Below are 17,398 nucleotides of genomic sequence, written 5' to 3' on the forward strand. Positions count from 1 at the left end.
CGTTGCCTCCTCTGAGAATTACTATGATGGTAAGAATTCCCTGAGGACTCTTAGAACTTCTCTACATTAAGCAAAGCTCCCACATCCTTACTGGGGCTTTCTGTTTTTGGTTTCTCTGCGGGATTACAGTGGGTCTCGTTACATGGCGGATATACAGTTTGAATTGAGGGAAGTCCTTTCTTGGCAAGTTCTATATGTGTCTCTGTGTTTCAATTTACAGCCATTACATGACGCTATCATTAGAGCGCTACACTGGCGTTTCACACAGCTGATAGATCGGAATTACACCCCTTTTCACGTTGTCTCCTATCTTTTTGAAAGTGGGATAAAGGGGGAAAGTGTGGGAGACATCCTGGAGGTTGACGACGTCATGTAAAGGACCTGCTAATGAACGTGCAATAAATCACGTGTGTAGAAAAGCCTGTAGCCTGATGGAATTGTGCTCTCTCTCAATTTATGGATATAGAAAAATAGAAGGGAATGATTCATCTCCCTGCAAGAGTCCTGAACTCCCACCAAGACTGTAGAGTAAAGGAAGCAGTTGTGTTTATAGATGATTTGTTTGACAAATCTCTCCCTCTTTTCCTTCCTTCCCTTCTTTCCTTCCTCTTTCCTCCTCCCCTTTCCTCCTCCTTCTTTTTCTTCCCCATTGCACCGTGTGTATTTCTGGTCCTGTTGCAGGCACGTCTCCCACATCTTCATAAAGCCTCATTCCTTGTGTCCCATCTTTGAAGCACCATAACCTCTGAGACACTCTCACCACATCAGCATGGCCATCTCATCACGTCTGGCTCTGTGGGAGCAAAAGGAAAGTGGTGTTCACCTGCACACTGCCAGGGCTGCGTGCAGAGAGTTGCATGATCCCGTGGCACGAGGGCGGCGGATCGTTGCCCTCCTCTAACGCCTCTGCCTTTGCAAACCCAATCAAAACCCTGCAAATGTCCACCAGTTCCCGGTAGCTGTCCCTGAGCACTTCCAATGCTAACTAAATTCTCACTAGCACAATCCACTAAAGAATAATTGCTTACCCTATAAATGTCTTTCGGTTTTAGCTTCTCATTGTGAGTTCCTCTGCGTTGATTGTACCTTCTGCATTTGCTTGCTTTTGGCTGGAAACAGATTCTAATTTTTTGTCAGCTGATCATGCCGTGTGCATTCACCTCACATTTGCACCTGGTCGAACAGGTTGGCAGGTTCTTGAACAGTTTTAAAATCCTGCAATGCCTGTTTGAGTGGAATAAAAGAATGCGTGTGTGTGTGTTTTAAAAAAGTTTGTCCTTCTGCAACTAAACCTGCATTCCAGACCTTGCATGCATAAATGTCATCCATGCATTGGCTTTTACCTATCTTAAGTATCTTCTCTGTCCTTTTTGAGACTCCTCTTAGGAAATCTTAACTGAGAGTAGATTTTTTTTCTCCCCTGGTTGTAGAAGTAACTGACGTCTGTTGTTGGCGGGTCTCGCCTGTATCCCGTGTGCCCAGGATTTTAGTGGAAGAGTGTTGCCTGGCGCTGTCCAATAACCTAACCTTTGCTTGTGCAAACAGATAAGGGAAGAAGACCGTAGCCCCCCACCCACATCTCCACCCCCTCTTTTCTCCGTCATTCCTGGGGGTTTCATCAAGCAGCTTGTGCGGGAAACAGAAAAGGAGTCCAAAGAAGCAAAATCGAAAGAGAAGATTGGATTAATTTCCAAAGACGATGTAAGTAAGGCAGGGCGGGGGTGGGCGGCTGGGATGAGACCCCAAAGGCTCAAACATCCCGTTATTATTATAAATTGGGGTTTTGTGGTTGTTGTCTTTAAAAAAGAAAAGAAAAAGAAATGCCAGGTGAACATCCTGCAAGCTCTGCCCTTTTGCCTTTGGTTATGGTGAGGGATAGCAGTCTGCATATTCTCAGAGACACTCTCTCTTCACAAGCGTATTGGCATTGCATGCTTTGGGGCTGAGCTTTTTCCAGACAGGGAAGCAAAAGAGCATGGTAAAGAAGACTAGTTTAAAATGGACGTAACATGTCATCTCTTTTGTAAACCGCCCAGAGAGCTTCGGCTAGGGGGTGGTCTGGGTCCATACCTGCTTAACTTCAGTAATGCTACAACTTTGGACAATTCACCAAGACTTGTTTCTGCCCTTAAATCTATATCATCATTTGATCAGTTGTCGTTTTAACTACATGCTACAGCTGCTACACCCGGTGCCCTCTAGATGCATTCCAGTCAGCCTAGCCAATAGCCTGGAATGCTGGGAATTGTAGTCCCAAACGTCTCGGGGAGGGTAGAATGGGGCAGGCTGGTCTTCACCGTTTAAGCCATTTATTCCGAGAAAGTACCATGTTTTTTGTCTTCCTATAATTGAATATTCTCAGCATTAACTAATAAAACTGGCAGAGAAGTTTAGTTAAAACCATTAAGGGATAATTATCTTTCCAAAAAAACCCCCAAAAAACCCAGCAGCAAACAGCCTTTTCATGCTTGGGAATGACAGTGCATCACTCTTTACTTTAATGACCGTAGATGTGACCTGCTGTTATTTGCCAGGATAAATGAATAAAATCAATGAGAGTAAATTAAAGGGATTGATTAAGTTTGGAAGGGAGTACTAGTGGGAACACTTGAAATAGTGGAAGCTAGGAAGCGCCGCCTGAAATATATGCAATATTGCCGCCCAATAAGATTTCAGAAGCAAAACTATATTCAGGTCTGCAGAGACGAAATATGGGAAGAGGGACATTCATACGTATCCGTGACTTTATTACCTTGCACGAGTTTTTTTTTTTAGGAGAATCTATTTAAATTGTTAATATTTATAACCTTCCTGCTGTCGAAATATCTAGTCTGGGCAGCTGCTTACAAATAATGATGCAAACAATTGTTACGATTAATATCACCATAAGCCAGCACAACATTAACCATTTGCCAAAGACAGAGGCGTGAATAGGTCCTAAGAACCCCCTTAAAAGTGGGAGGTCTTTGTCAGACTTGTGCAAGAAACCAGAGCCTGTCTGGTGAACGTCCACATGGATGGAGACGCCATGGGTCAGTTCCTGCCTATCAGGACCTGATGCTGTGCTGACACTGGCAAAATATACAAACATTGTGATGAAGAAGTGTCCTGCAGGTCCTTTCACATATTACAGTTTTAGGTGCGGATCTTTAAAATTATAGGGAGTTAGTGGAATAAATACCTGGATTTATTTATTTAAGCATTTTTATCCTGCTCCTTGGCCAGAACGACTCCCAGAGTGGGTTACACGCAACCAGTGAAAGCAAGACCCTCCCATCGCACATGCTTACGATCTTAAAAGACATGGCACAAAAGGAAAAAGTGTTGGGGAGGGAAGAGGAAAGAGCAAGTGGTCTTCCAGCTGGGATGTTGGGATGTTCTGGTTTCCCATCTCATCCCGCTCTGCTACAGCCGGGTTAAGGCAATGACACTTGAGGGTGGACCCTGATGGAGATATCATACAGGTAGACTCATCAGGAGCCTTTGATTGGATCTTCCTGCTTGTTAAGGGCACCCTTGGTGGCAAACCTAGGTTTGCCTTTCGTAATGTGCGAAATGACTCTTAAAGACCCCTTTGCGGTAGGAGGGCCTGGCCCTTCCCATCCGGCAGGAGATGTCGCCGCTCTCTTCTTGATGGACGGAGCTGGGCCTTACGGTGCTAACTGCCTTTCATGTTTCTTGGTTTCCCAGCCTCCGGGAAAGCAGGTAGATGGACCTGTGCAGCAGTTTGTGATCAAGGACACCAACATTTTGGAAGTGCGAGGGGACATGGCCAGCGAGGGGCAGCTGGTTCAAGGGACGCTGAACGGGGAGAAGCACGGAGGGGAAACGGTGGCGGAGATTCCGGAGAGGAGGCCTTTGCCGTTCAAGAGGGTGATCCAGAGGAGCAGTGCCAAGCGGCCGGCGCCGGCATCGGTGCTTGAATCAGCACCAGCCACTCCAAAGTCAGGAGGGAACGATGCACCCCAGTCTCCTCCGAAAGTTCCTGCTCCGGAGAAGGACAAAAGCAGCAGCCCGAAGGAGGTTGGCACAGGCACAGATGCGGGGAAGAAGGACCGTTTGCTCCGGAGCAAAAGCCCAGGGAAAGAGAACTTGAAAACAAGGACCAAGGAAGAGTCCCTGGGTAGGCCAGGCAGCAAGGCTAAGGCAACAGGTAAAGAGAAGGGAGATAATCCAGAGAAGCCCGGAGGCGGCGCTGGGAAGCAGGCGGCAGAAGCCAAGGAGAAGCCAGGAGAGACTGGGAAAGGGTCAGAAGAAAGCAGGGAGCAACAAGGAGGAATCGGGAAAGGGCCCAAAGGAACCCAAGACGAACCAGCGCAAATTGGAGGGAGGAGCGAGCGAGGATCTTTGGAGGCAGAAATTAACAAGAAATCGGAGGAAGCCGAGGAAGCCTCGGCGGCAGGGAGCAAAGAAGAACCCGGCGAAAGCACCGATTCGGACAAGGTGAGGTTGGCCTGGGGGTGGGGGTGGTATTTGGGGAGCACTTGCAGGGCTTCGGGCTGCATCACTCCACCCTGCACCCTTGCCTTGGGCTGGGACGTAGCACTCTGCACATGCACGGAGGCAATCTCAAGTAAGGGCGGTTCCAAAATTCTCTTCTGATTTTCTCCCTGGCGGATCTGCCCTTGTTTGTGAACCGCCCAGAGAGCTCCGGCTATGGGGCGGTATAGAAATGCAATAAATATATTTCCTATTAGGGATCCCCCCCACCTTCCTCTTTTTGATTTCTTCTGTCTTTCACAGCTTTTAAAGCCCCCTTATATCTCCCCCGCCCTCCGCTCCATTCCTGACGGCGCACGTTCGCATCAATAAATCCCTGCAAATCATCAACCGTGAAACATGATTCCGCTGGGGTACTTTTTGTTTACAATTTGACCAGTATAAGGAGCAATGAAGAAACCAGACGCTGTGACAAAACTGCACAGGAACCGGTTCTGGAACTGGTTTTAGAAATCCATTTAGTCTGGTCTCAGGCTTCCTTCCCACAATGACTAGCTTTGACTAGCTTCTGAAATCTCTTCATTGGCTTCCAATTCACTTCAGAATCCAATATAAACTTCTCCTGTTAACCTTCAAAGCTTTTCACGGTCTAGCTCCTTCCTATCTCTCCTCTCTCATCTCACACTATTGCCCCGCTCGTGCTCTTCGCTCCTCTGATGCCATGTTTCTCGCCTGCCCAAGGGCCTCTACTTCCCTTGCTCGGCTCCGTCCATTTTCTTCTGCTGCCCCTTACGCCTGGAACGCTCTTCCAGAACATTTGAGAACTACAAGTTCAATCGCAGCTTTTAAAGCTCAACTAAAAACTTTTCTTTTTCCTAAAGCTTTTAAAACTTGATGTTGTGCAGACTTTATACTGTTAGTTTTTCCCTACCCTGTGCCTGCTTACCCTACCCTGTGCCTGTTTGCATTCTCTTCCCCTCCCTATTGTTTTATTATGATTTTATTAGAATGTAAGCCTATGCGGCAGAGTCCTGCTATTTACTGTTTTACTCTGTACAGCACCATGTACACTGATGGTGCTATATAAATAAATAAATAAATAAATAAATAATAATAATAATAATAACTAGTCCAAATCTTGACAGCCTTTGGACCGAGTGGGGGGGAGATCTGTGAGGAGTGAAGAGGGGGATGATAGAGAACCCTCTGAAGGATTTCAAAGCATCCCATTAGAAGGAGCTGCCTCACCTACTGCTTATTTATTTATTTAGCGCATCAATGTACATAGCAAACAGTAAAAGAGCAACACCCTGCCACGTAGGCTTACATTCTAATAAAATCATAATAAAACAAGGAAGGAAAGGGAATGCACCCAACAGGCAAAGGGGACAATAAAACTAACCGTGTGAAAGTAAGAACAAAGTCAAATTCTAAAAGCTTTAGAAAAAAGAAAAGTCTTCAACTGAGCTTTAAAAACTGTAATAGATGGAAAACAAAGAATCATAGAATCATAGAATAGCAGAGTTGGAAGGGGCCCACAAGGCCATCGAGTCCAACCCCCTGCTCAATGCAGGAATCCACCCTAAAGCATCCCTGACAGATGGTTGTCCAGCTGCCTTCTGAATGCCTCCAGTGTGGGAGAGCCCACCACCTCCCTAGGTAACTGGTTCCATTGTCGTACTGCTCTAACAGTCAGGAGGATTTTCCTGATGTCCAGCCGGAATCTGGCTTCCTGTCACTTGAGCCCATTATTCTGTGTCCTGCGCTCTGGGAGGATCGAGAAGAGATCCTGGCCCTCCTCTGTGTGACAACCTTTCAAGTATTTGAAGAGTGCTATCATGCCTCTTGAAGGCCTGTAGTGTGGGAGAGCCCACAACCTCCCTAGGTAACTGGTTCCATTGTCATACTGCTCTAACAGGAAGTTTTTCCTGATGTCCAGCCGGAATCTGGCTTCCTGTCACTTGAGCCCGTTATTCTGCGTCCTGCACTCTAGGATGTTTGAGAAGAGATCCTGGCCCTCCTCTGTGTGACAACCTTTCAAGTATTTGAAGAGTGCTATCCTGTCTCCCCTCAATCTTCTCTTCTCCAGGCTAAACATGCCCAGTTGTTTCAGTCTCTCTTCATAGGGCTTTGTTATTCCTCCTGCCCAAAGTCTCGTGCCCTATTTCACGTTTCCTCTCTCCCCAGGTCCGCGAAGACGTCTGGTATGAAACGGAGAAGGTTTGGCTGGTCCAGAAGGATGGATTCACTCTGGGTCAGTTTGGCTTCTTTTTGCGCCAGCTTTTCTGCTTAAGGGGCTAGAAGGTGGGAACTTCACCCTCTGGGTGGCATGTGCGTTCTGGGGGGCTGTGTGTCAAATGCATCGAAGGAGAATCTCATCCGGCCAGGAGTCAACTTCAGTTTTGCTGGAGTTTGGGGTGTGTGTGCGTTCCAGCGGCCAAGTGCAAAAGGGGCAGTGCCAGAACCATTAGGTCCAGGGCTGAATCCACAAAAGAAATGAAAAAGCCAGTGTGGTGTAGTGGATAAAGTGCTGGACCTGGGAGTCAGGAGATCCGGGTTCTAGTCCCTACTTGGCCATGAAAACCCACTGGGTGAATCTGGGCCAGTCACAGACTCTCTCAGCCCAACCTTTAATTGTTGTAAACCGCCCAGAGAGCTTCGGCTGGGGGGCGGTATATAAATGTAATAAAATAAATAAATAATAAATAAATAAACCTACCTCACAGGGTTGTTGTTCTGAGGATAGAAATGGAGAGGAAGAGGAGGATTATGTATGCTGCCTTGGGTTCCTTGGAGGAAAAAAGGCAAGATATAAACGTAATAAATACATAATTCATAAAATAAATAAATAATTACCAGCACATTTTTTTTAGCTGTGTATATTTAAGTTTATATTGTTTTATCTGTACGCCGCTCTGAGATCCCATGATGGAGGGCAGGATACAAATGTTTTAATAAATAATTAGGTAAATAAATAAATATTTTAGCTTGCGACACTAAGCAGCGGTAACCCAGCCTTCGAAGAGGCATTTCAGCCTTTTAGGAATGGAAGGAAAAGTACACAAAACCTTGGAAGCCCACCCACGATTGGTAGTTGAGAGAAAGGGGTGGAACTAGGGGATGGGGGAGTGGATGTCTGGGAACCCCTGGCGGGCCGGTGGGCCTAAGGTTTCACACCCCTAAGTTAAAGCGACAGTGGTAAGAGAATGGAGGAGGATTGGATAGGAAGGGGAGGCTGCACTAACGTGGTTATTGCTCCAGGACGTGCGAGGATCCCATGCTATAGGGTGGGAGGTGGGGGAGAGGAACGGAGCCACGGAGGGTAATGCACCTTGCCCGAAATAGACCCTGTGTATTGAGCCTTGCGAACTGCTCCAGACTGGATGTGGGCAGACAGGACCGGGCGACTTCACTCCCAGTGATTGGCAGGCAGAATAAAAACTCTGGATCAGCCAAACCTGCTATAAACAGTCAGAGCCTGGCCTCCTCCTTTGGGCTGGCCTACTCTGCAGGACTGCTGCTCCAGCGTTTATTACGTGAGCCAATGAGCCCAGGGATACCGAAATTCGGCTCCTTGACACCCACCATCCCATCAGGGGCGTTCAAGAGTCATTCTCCGCCCCCACTGTTTATTTTTTGGCAGCTACTGAGCTGAAGCCAGATGTGGGGACTCCGGAGCTCCCTCTGGGCACCGTCCGGGTTCGAGTGGAAGCAGATGGGACCATCGTTGAGGTGGATGAGCAAAACGTCCAGAGAGTGAGTGGCTGCAATTCTCCCCCTCCAGGCTCCCGTTGGACCTCCATGCCTCTATTTAACGTGCTTTTGAGAAGCTCCGATGCCTTCCTTGGGCTCAGGGGCAGCACCAGGACTTGGAAGTCTTCCTCCATAGGAGACTTTCCTCTTTGTCCTGGACTTCCAGGAACAAGTTGGGGGAAGAGGAGCAGGGAAAAGGGAGGGCAAAGCTCTGCTTCCCCACGGTAGGCACATGGCTTCATTTCGAGGCCTTGCCTTTTCTCCCACCTCTCCCAACGACAGACCAATCCTTCAAGACTCGACTACACCGAAGACCTGGCCTCCTTGGTCAACCTGAACGAATCGAGCGCCATCCATACACTCCGCCATCGGTATCAGTCTCAGCTGCTTTACACCTACACCGGACCAGACCTGATAGCTGTTGAACCCTACTCTTCCATGACCAACGGCTCAAAAAAGGTACCCGGGGCTCCCCAACTTTCTGGGGTTAGCGGGCACGTGTGGAACGTTGAGCCTGCGTCATAGGCACTCTTACAAAATGGCTGCCATGGGTAGGGCAGGGGTTACCCATTCATAAAACGGTGGACACGGCTGGATACTGTGGAGCTCCGGCTCTGAATAGGAGCTCCGCAACGGCAGCGCCAGCATCAGGTAAGGCCCCCTCCCTCCTCCCCCTTACCTGTGTCCATCGCGGTCCGGTGGCTGCTTCAACTGAGCCCAAGGACTCAAACAGGAAGACTTGGTCTTCCAGTTTGAGCCTCAGCCTCAGGTGAAGCCGCTGAGGGAACGTGACGGACTCAGGTAAGATCCCCTCCCTCTGCCTCCTTACCTGGCTCTGCCGCCGTCACCGCACGGACTGCGGCAGTGCCAGGTAAGCCCCCACTTACCTTTTTTTCGGAGCTCTGGATCGAGGCGAAGGATCCGCTTGGTCTCGATCCTCTTCGCCTCGATCCGCAGCCCCCCCCGACCCGCTTTGTCTCCGCCTTTGTCGGAGGTGAATCAGGCCCCCTCGCTATTGCTTCTACGCTCCGATGCAAAGCGGAGCACAGCCCTACTAAACATCGTTTCCCGGAAAGCAAACTGGTGAAGCCAAGATGAAAGTAACTCGTCCAAGTACTTCGCTTTGGTCGGATTGCGAGTAAAGGTGCCACTAGAGGGCAGCACTTCACTTTGGGTCTGGAAGGCTCTGAGAGTACCAGCGTCTCTCCCCTTGCCCACTTGAGTGGAGGAGGCAGGGACCTGCACCCCACCAGGCCTCCTTCCCCTTCCATCCCCGAAGCATATGGAGAGGGCTCCTTGCCTGCCCCAGAGAGCACGCAGAGTTTGCATCCAAAGCAAAGGATGAAAGAGACTGAAAGAACTGGGCATGTTTAGCCTGGAGAAGAGAAGATTGAGGGCAGACATGAGAGCACTCTTCAAAGACTTAAAAGGTTGTCACACAGAGGAGGGCCAGGATCTCTTCTCGATCCTCCCAGAGTGCAGGACACGGAATAACGGGCTCAAGTTAAAGGAAGCCAGATTCCGGCTGGACATCAGGAAAAACTTCCTGACTGTTAGAGCAGTATGACAATGGAATCAGTTACCTAGGGCGGTCATGAGCTCTCCCACCCTAGAGGCCTTCAAGAGGCAGCTGGACAACCACCTGTCAGGGATGCTTTAGGATGGATTCCTGCATTGAGCAAGGGGTTGGACTCGATGGCCTTGTAGACCCCTTCCAACTCTGCTATTCTATGATTCTATGATTGTCAAAGTCAGGCCTTCTCCACTGTGCACTGCAGCTTGTGAGCAAGACAGGAGGGGAGGCAGGTTTTGTGGTGTTCTCTTATGTGGGTTTGGGGGCATTTCCTTGGCAGGGACGGGGGTCTCTTTCATACCAGGATGACCTACCAGGCAGGTCAGCGTCTTTGCAGGCCTGCTCTTTGCTGGAGAGATCTCCGCTCGGAGGCATTTCTGTTTTAAGTTCTCCGCCTTCCGAGTTCTGCCCCCAGGCTGAGTGTAGTTAGTTCTAGTCCTTTGCAGCCCATTGGCACCAAAGCTGGAGAGTTTCTGAAAGGCATGTGGGGTTTAAAGCATCAGCTGCTGCTGTCCTCATATTGTAGCATGAGTTGCCCCAAGAACTACTCCGGTCCCCCACTCTCTTGGGTAGGATCTACACTACTGCTTTTAAAATGGGTTATATATAATAGGAGGCAGTGGTTGAAATAACCCAAAACAATAGGGTGCTAAGGCATTCAACCACGAAAACAACGCAGAAGGTATGATGCATAAACAGTTAGTTTATAAGACTATAACAGATTTTTCTCTATTATCATGAATACACACATTACATAAGATTCCTTATTTTGTACAATGAAGTAAATTACAACATACAGTACACAAAATGAACAGAGGCACAAAGTATAATTACATATACGTTTAACCAAAAAACTGGGAATACAGAACCACACAAGTTTTTTCAAAATAATAAAGACAACCATGCAATTTACAATACAGACTAGAGCAGAGCTTTCCAAAGTTTTCATGTTGGTGACACACTTTTTAGACCTGCATCATTTCACGACACAATAATTCAGTTTTACTAGCAAACCGGAGGTTAAACTAACCCCTTATAAGAGATACGGACACATACATACATTGTAATAACGAAATGTATGGGGGACACAACATATCCCATGAAAACCTTTCATTTATATTTTTTAAAATATATGATTTGCAAGATAATAGCATACATTTCCAAGACTTTTCACATTGAATCAATTTTGTCGAGCTGCGATCGAGCGGCGGTTGAGACGGTGTTCTATCAAAAAACTGGAACCATGTAATTTTTCGAACGCGTCACTTCAGGTGCGGCCGCGTCACCGGAAGTGACGCGGAATCAGCTGTTTCAACCCAATTATGCATACTGCGCATGCGCAGTACCGGTATGATCCCTCGACCGCGGTGTGCATACACGGATACGACAGAAGGGGAATATACTAGTGCACCATACTGATTGGCACCTTTGCTGCGTAAAAATGCAGGCAAGTTGGTATTGCTTATTTCACGTAGACTCAGAGGTTTCTCGTTACGTTCGCGTGACGCACCTACACACTGCAGCCGACACACTAACGTGTCGCGACACACAGTTTGGAAAGCTCTGGGCAAGATTTAAGCCGTAGCACCCTTAAAATGGTTCATAAGAGTAGTGACAACTGTGGGGCCCAGGATACGCTCCCTATGCAGTCTTCAAAATGTTTTCAAGGTGTTATGTTTTCAAGGTCGATGGGGCGTTAGCTTTTAGAAAGGGTGCAAGCCCCTAAGACTGAACTCTATTTACCATAAGACTGATAACAGGTGTTGGTGGTGTAAAATGTCTAATGTGGTCTGGACCCATCTTTTCCAGTTTGGCCCTCCCTCCCTCCAGGCGTTCAAAGGCAAGCGGGACGGGCTACCGCCGCACATCTTTTCCGTGGCGCAGAGAGCCTACTGGGGCATGCTGGTGCAACGGCAGGATCAAGCCGTCGTGCCCCTAGGCAGAAGCAACGCCGGCAAGACCACCTGCTGTCAGAACGTCTTGGAGTACCTCGTGGCCACCGCCGGCAGCGTGGACAACCGGGTCACCGGTGAGTTCTCCTCTAGGGAAGCATGTGGTTGGGAGCTTCCTGAAGGTTGGCTGGTGTTTGTGTGTGTGTGTGGCTCCTTAGGCTGCTTGGATGGGCACACATCGGCCTGGTTCAGACAACACGCTAAACCCTGCTGCTAAGCAGCAGGGTTTAGCGTGTTGTCTGAACCAGGCTGATGTCATGCTGGATTAGTCCTCAGTGGAATTCATGGGCAACTCTATTTCCGTTCCTCACTCCCCAGTTTTACCCAGCAGTTAATGTGAACATATAGCCTTGTGTGGCGCAGAGCGGTAAAGCAGCAGTTTCTGCAGCTGAAACTCTCCCCACGGCCTGAGTTCGATCCCAGCGGAAGCTGGTTTCAGGCAGCCGGCTCGGGTCGACTCAGCCTTCCATCCTCCCGATGTTGGTAAAATGAGTGCCCAGTTAGCTGGGGGAAAGGGAATAACGGCCGGGGAAGGCAACGGCAAACCACCCCGCTATAAGGCCTGCCAAGAAAATGTCAGCAAAAGCTGGCGTCCCTCCAAGAGTCAGTAATGACTCAGTGCTTGCACGAGAGGTTCCTTTCCTTTCCTAATGTGAACATAAGAGGAGCCCTGATGCTGGATCAGACCAAGGGTCCATCTAGAACCATCGCTCTGTTCACACAGTGGCCAACCAGCTGTCGACCAGGACCCACAAGCTGCCACCCATGTTCCCCAGCCACTGGTGTACATAGGCTTACTGCCTCTGCTTCTGGAGGTAGCAATATAGCCATCAGGACTCGTAGCCATTGATTGGGCCCATCTGATGATAAATCCCGTGCTCCCACCCCGCCTTTCGCTTCCAGTCGGCTTTTGAATGATTATGGCGCCGTAATTCTTTTATCTGCTGCTGTTATTTTAACGCTGTTTTTTATTTGCTGCTGTCCTTTTATTTGTTTATCTTATTGTTTTATCTGGTGTATTGATTTACGTGCCGCTGTGGTGCCTTTTTCTTTGTGGTTTTATTATGTTTTACTATTTTGATGTTGCTTTTGTATGTCTGCGCTTTGTTGTTTAACTGCCTTGGGAGGGGAATCTATGCCGAATGGAGGTTTTCAAATCCGTTATAGGAATGATAAAAATAAATGCTCTTGTGCTTTCGTAACTGGAGTGGGGACGCGCCGGCCGGTGGATTGCAGGTTGGAGGGAAGGCGTGAATTTGTTGGGTCTTTCGGATTTTGCAGTGGAGAAGATCCAGGCCATGTTCAAGGTGCTCAGAGCCTTTGGGACGGTGTCCGCCGGCCATAACGAAGCCTCCACCCGCTTCTCCATGCTCATGGCGCTGGACTTCAGCCCCACCGGCCGCGTAACGGCCGCTCATCTCCAGGTAATGCTGCCCAACCATCATGCGTGGCGCTTGAACGTAGTGGGGTGCTGGGGAGAAATGGGGAGACCTGCTGGAAACCTGAAATGGCAGAAGGGGACTGGAAAATGGAGGTGATTATGGCCATCTCTTCTGGTTCCCGGAGGTTGATGTCCTAAACCAGAGTCAGGAAGGGTGGGGGAGTGTGTGGGAACCGAAGGCATTCAAGGTGAACTCAGGGGCTGGCCTAGATGGTAAAAATGCTAAGCTACAGAAGCAGCCTGTTAGTTTTGCCATTAGAATGGAATTTGGCCCATGACACCCTTGAGCTAAAGTTTAGAACAGGGATGGAGAATTTATTTATTTATTTATTTATTTATTTATTTATTTATTTATTCATTGCATTTGTATACCGCCCCATAGCCGAAGCTCTCTGGGCAGTCCACATAAGATAAAAACACGTAAAAACTATATACAAAGATTAAAATCCACAAAAACAAGCAAAATACACATACTTTTAAAACCACTATAACAACTTTAAAAACAATGAGCCAAAAAAACAGACCCAGGGTCATTATTACATATTGCGAAATGCCTGGGAGAAGAGAAAAGTCTTGACCTGGCGCCGAAAAGATGCCAATGTCGGCGCCAGGCGGGCCTCGTCAGGGAGATTGTTCCACAGTTGGGGGCCACCACAGAGAAGGCAGGTACCCCATTGCACAAGCCAGTGGCCGTCTGCCAGGGTGGCAAGCAGTGGGCCAAATGTTCACCTTTCCCCTTCTCTCACCTGACCAGACGCTGCTGCTGGAGAGGATCCGCGTGGCTCAGCAGCCGGAGGGAGAAAGCAGCTTCAACGTCTTCACTCAGATGCTGGCGGGACTGAGTTTGGATCAGAGGTATGGCCGGCCGCGGAGGCTGCGGAGAGGCGAAGGGGGAGCTGCCTGACGCTTTGGTGGCCATCCCACGGAGATGGTGGAAACGGCCAACAAAGCGTCAGGTATATCCGAAGCCGTTTGTGCCGTGTTGTTATGGGTGATACGAGAACGTCAACACAGCTCTGGTGGATCAGAACAAAGGCCCAATCTAGCCAGCCTCTGAATTCCTTCCCAGCCAATGAGAACCAATGCTTCAGCATTCCTTTGCAGGCAAAGGCCTCCTCTCATCCCTCCGGGAAGTCATTGTAAACACAAGGATGGATTTAAGGAGGACAGCTTTGGTCTGGTTAGGGAAAGAACTTCGTTTCACCAGCAGAGGGGGCAGGATAACTAAGAAACGCCGTCCCTGCTTTTACACAGTCATATGCTGGAGGGTTTATTAATGACAGTGCTATAGACACACAATTTATCATTTTGTTCCCTTGAGTGGACAAAGAGGATAGCTTAGCACAGCCTTCCTCAACCTGGGGCGCTCCAGATGTGTTGGACTGCACCTCCCAGAATGCCCCAGCCAGCTGTTATCATAGTTTGCTCTGCCTGGGACAGGAGAGGCAGATCTTGTTCCTAGTGTTAGGTTGGGACTCATAGCACGTTCTGGCTTCCCATAGTCTGATGAACAGTATTTTGACAACATTGGGAGGTAAACAGAAGCCAATTTGTTCTTCATCAGGGAGTTTATTGGCATTCTTCCCCCTCCACCGTTTTCTCTCTCTCTCTCCAGGTAAATGTGCAAACCGTAAAAGGGCATCAGGCATCAGGCACAGGGTTGGCGTGGTCTTGGACAAGGGGCCCTGAAAAACCTGGAGCTAACACTGTTTGGGGAACAGTTCCCAATAATAATAATAATAATAATAATAATAATAATAATAATAATATATTTCTTATCCACCTCTCCGATTGGATCGAGGCGGGGAACAACAGCACGCATAAAATACTGATTAAAAACATAGTATACACTGTTAAGAAAAACATCCTAAAAGCATCCTAATTCATTGGTTTGTGCATCACACCACGCCTGCTGTGTTTACTCCTAAGTAGCTTGGAGATTTTATTATATTAAGCAGAATATAAGTGTAACTAATAAAAATAAAATAAATTAAAGCCGTTCTCTAAGCAGTGAATATAAATCATTCACAATAGTAGATTCTTGTACTTAGCGGGTGCTTCTGAGTTTTTCTTCACCTGGATTTCTCTGCAGAGTTTGGAGTTCTAAATTTGTGGTGGAGGAGTCCTGGAGGTCATCAAGTCCACCCCTCCTCCCCACTCAATGCTGGATGCAGTTGCAGCATCCCTGACAGATGCCCGTCCAAGTCTCCTTAAATGCCTCAAGCAAAGGAGAGCTCCCTACCGCTTGAGGCAGGTCTCTCTCACTGTTGAACTGCTCAGCCATTAGGAAGTTTCTCCGGATTTGGTGGCTTAATTCTGGTTGTTTCTCTCTCTCTCTCTTCTGTGCAACTAGGACAACATTGCATCTACATCAGATGGTGGAGAATAGCACTTTTGGCATCAGGCCCTGCCTGAAGGTAGGTAGTTACTCTCCCCACCCCCCGCACCACCAATGGCTGGAGAGTTGCTGGAGAGAATGCAACCTCTTGCATTTTGATTCATCTGCAATAAGAACAGCTCTTTCTGTGCCGTGGAACGTTTTTCTTCGTTGCATTGCATAGCCTACAGATTGGTGCAAAGGGCTGTGACAGTGACCTAGAATTTCTAAAGCAGGGTGGATGCTTCTTTCCTTTTCTTCCGTGGAGTTCCTACTTCACTCCAGCAGTTTAAATGGGACACACTTCTTTGCAGGATGGTTCGCGTTTCTAATGGGAAACTAAAGGTTGCATTTCAGCTGGCAGAAGGTCTTTTTGGTCAAGCTCAGTGTGTTTTACAAGTTGAATTGAGGCAGTCAAAGAAATAAGCACCCTGGAGTTCAATGGACTTGACTCCCAGGTACCTAAGCATAGGGTTGTTGATCGTAATAAGTTAGGCATTGTGCTATGTACTGTTGTCTGTATGCATGTGATCCGAGCAGAAAAGAAAGTAGGCCCACGGACTGATGTGGGAAGGAGCCAAGGTGAGTCTGGGAAGGGTACCAGCAGTGAGATGTAAGTGCAATGGAAGGATGGGATACGTTTACAGGCAAAGAGCAGAGGATGGAACCAGCAAGGAATCTCTGTTACTTGCAGAGTTATGGGTGGAATCTAAAGGGGATTGTAGAATCATAGAATAGTAGAGTTGGATGGCGCCTATAAGGCCATCGAGTCCAACCCCCTGCTCAATGCAGGAATCCACCCTAAAGCATCCCTGACAGAGGGTTGTCCAGCTGCCTCTTGAAGGCCTCTAGTGTGGGAGAGCCCGCAACCTCCCTAGGTCATTGGTTCCATTGTCGTACCGCTCTAACAGTCAGGAAGTTTTTCCTGATGTCCAGCCGGAATCTGGCTTCCTGTAACTTGAGCCCATTATTCCGTGTCCTGCACTCTGGGATGATCGAGAATTGATCCTGGCCCTCCTCAATGTGACAACCTTTCAAGTCCTTGAAGAGTGCTCTCATGTCTCCCGTCAGTCTTCTCTTCTCCAGGCTAAACATGCCCAGTTCTTTCAGTCTCTTCTCATAGGGGTTTGTTTCCAGACCCCTGATCATCCTCATTGCCCTCCCTGGACCCTCTCCAGCTTGTCTGCATCCTTCTTGAAGTGTGGGGCCCAGAACTGGTCACAGTACTCAAGAAGAGGCCTGACCAGTGTGGGAGCTGTGTGGGTCTTAATGGTCTCCTCTAGGCAGCACTTTTCTCCTTTTTTAAATTTTGGAAGGTCTGATATTGATGTTTGAGGCTCTTTGGCGATCTTTGATAGCTAGCCATTGTGGTAGCAAAAGCTGACAGTCATGTTCCCTCTCCGTCGGCCTGGGCAGCAACCGGTCACACGGACCTCCCTTTTGGGATCCTCTCCAGCTTCTGTGGGCTTGTCCTTGTCCTCTGGCAGCGTTTGTTGCCAGAGGATGCCAGATGGCCGCTTTGATCTCTGTCTGGATCCGGTCTGATTCCTCAGTGACCTTGTCTTCTGAGCCCAGGGACCTTCGATCCCTCCCAACGTCTCTCCTCTTGTTGCCTGGAGAGAGAAAAAATGAGGGAACCGGGAAAAAGCCTCAAGATGTCTTTTCCCACCTCTGGCTATTTCCAGAACCTCAAGGCTAGAAACTGACAAGGTGGAGTTGCAAATAAACAAAATAAAACCTAAAATAAAAACCCAGGCATTCCCTGAAGCGGCTGCTCTTGCACAGGGGCTGGGAAGTTGAGATTGATAATAGTGCCATTATGTTTTCGTTCCTATCCCAATTTGTGGCGCCTGTCCATCAGC

At 48.4% G+C, this 17,398-nt stretch overlaps 1 protein-coding gene across 1 annotated transcript in view; it reads left to right on the forward strand.

Annotated features, from left to right (window-relative positions):
• The first annotated feature begins 681 nt into the window (after nucleotides 1-681).
• MYO18B (myosin XVIIIB) overlaps nucleotides 682-17,398 on the forward strand; it is a 147,579-nt gene continuing 130,862 nt past the window's right edge. The window contains exons 1-10 of the mRNA XM_063143958.1: nucleotides 682-806; nucleotides 1,544-1,701; nucleotides 3,691-4,443; nucleotides 6,628-6,694; nucleotides 8,084-8,196; nucleotides 8,476-8,652; nucleotides 11,597-11,795; nucleotides 13,000-13,142; nucleotides 13,914-14,014; nucleotides 15,513-15,576. Coding sequence (XP_063000028.1) covers nucleotides 770-806; nucleotides 1,544-1,701; nucleotides 3,691-4,443; nucleotides 6,628-6,694; nucleotides 8,084-8,196; nucleotides 8,476-8,652; nucleotides 11,597-11,795; nucleotides 13,000-13,142; nucleotides 13,914-14,014; nucleotides 15,513-15,576 — 1,812 coding nt within the window. The 5' untranslated portion in view covers nucleotides 682-769. The remainder of the gene's footprint in view (nucleotides 807-1,543; nucleotides 1,702-3,690; nucleotides 4,444-6,627; nucleotides 6,695-8,083; nucleotides 8,197-8,475; nucleotides 8,653-11,596; nucleotides 11,796-12,999; nucleotides 13,143-13,913; nucleotides 14,015-15,512; nucleotides 15,577-17,398) is intronic.

Source organism: Elgaria multicarinata, chromosome 18 (assembly GCF_023053635.1).
Source record: "Elgaria multicarinata webbii isolate HBS135686 ecotype San Diego chromosome 18, rElgMul1.1.pri, whole genome shotgun sequence".
In the NCBI taxonomy this organism is placed as follows: domain Eukaryota; kingdom Metazoa; phylum Chordata; class Lepidosauria; order Squamata; family Anguidae; genus Elgaria; species Elgaria multicarinata.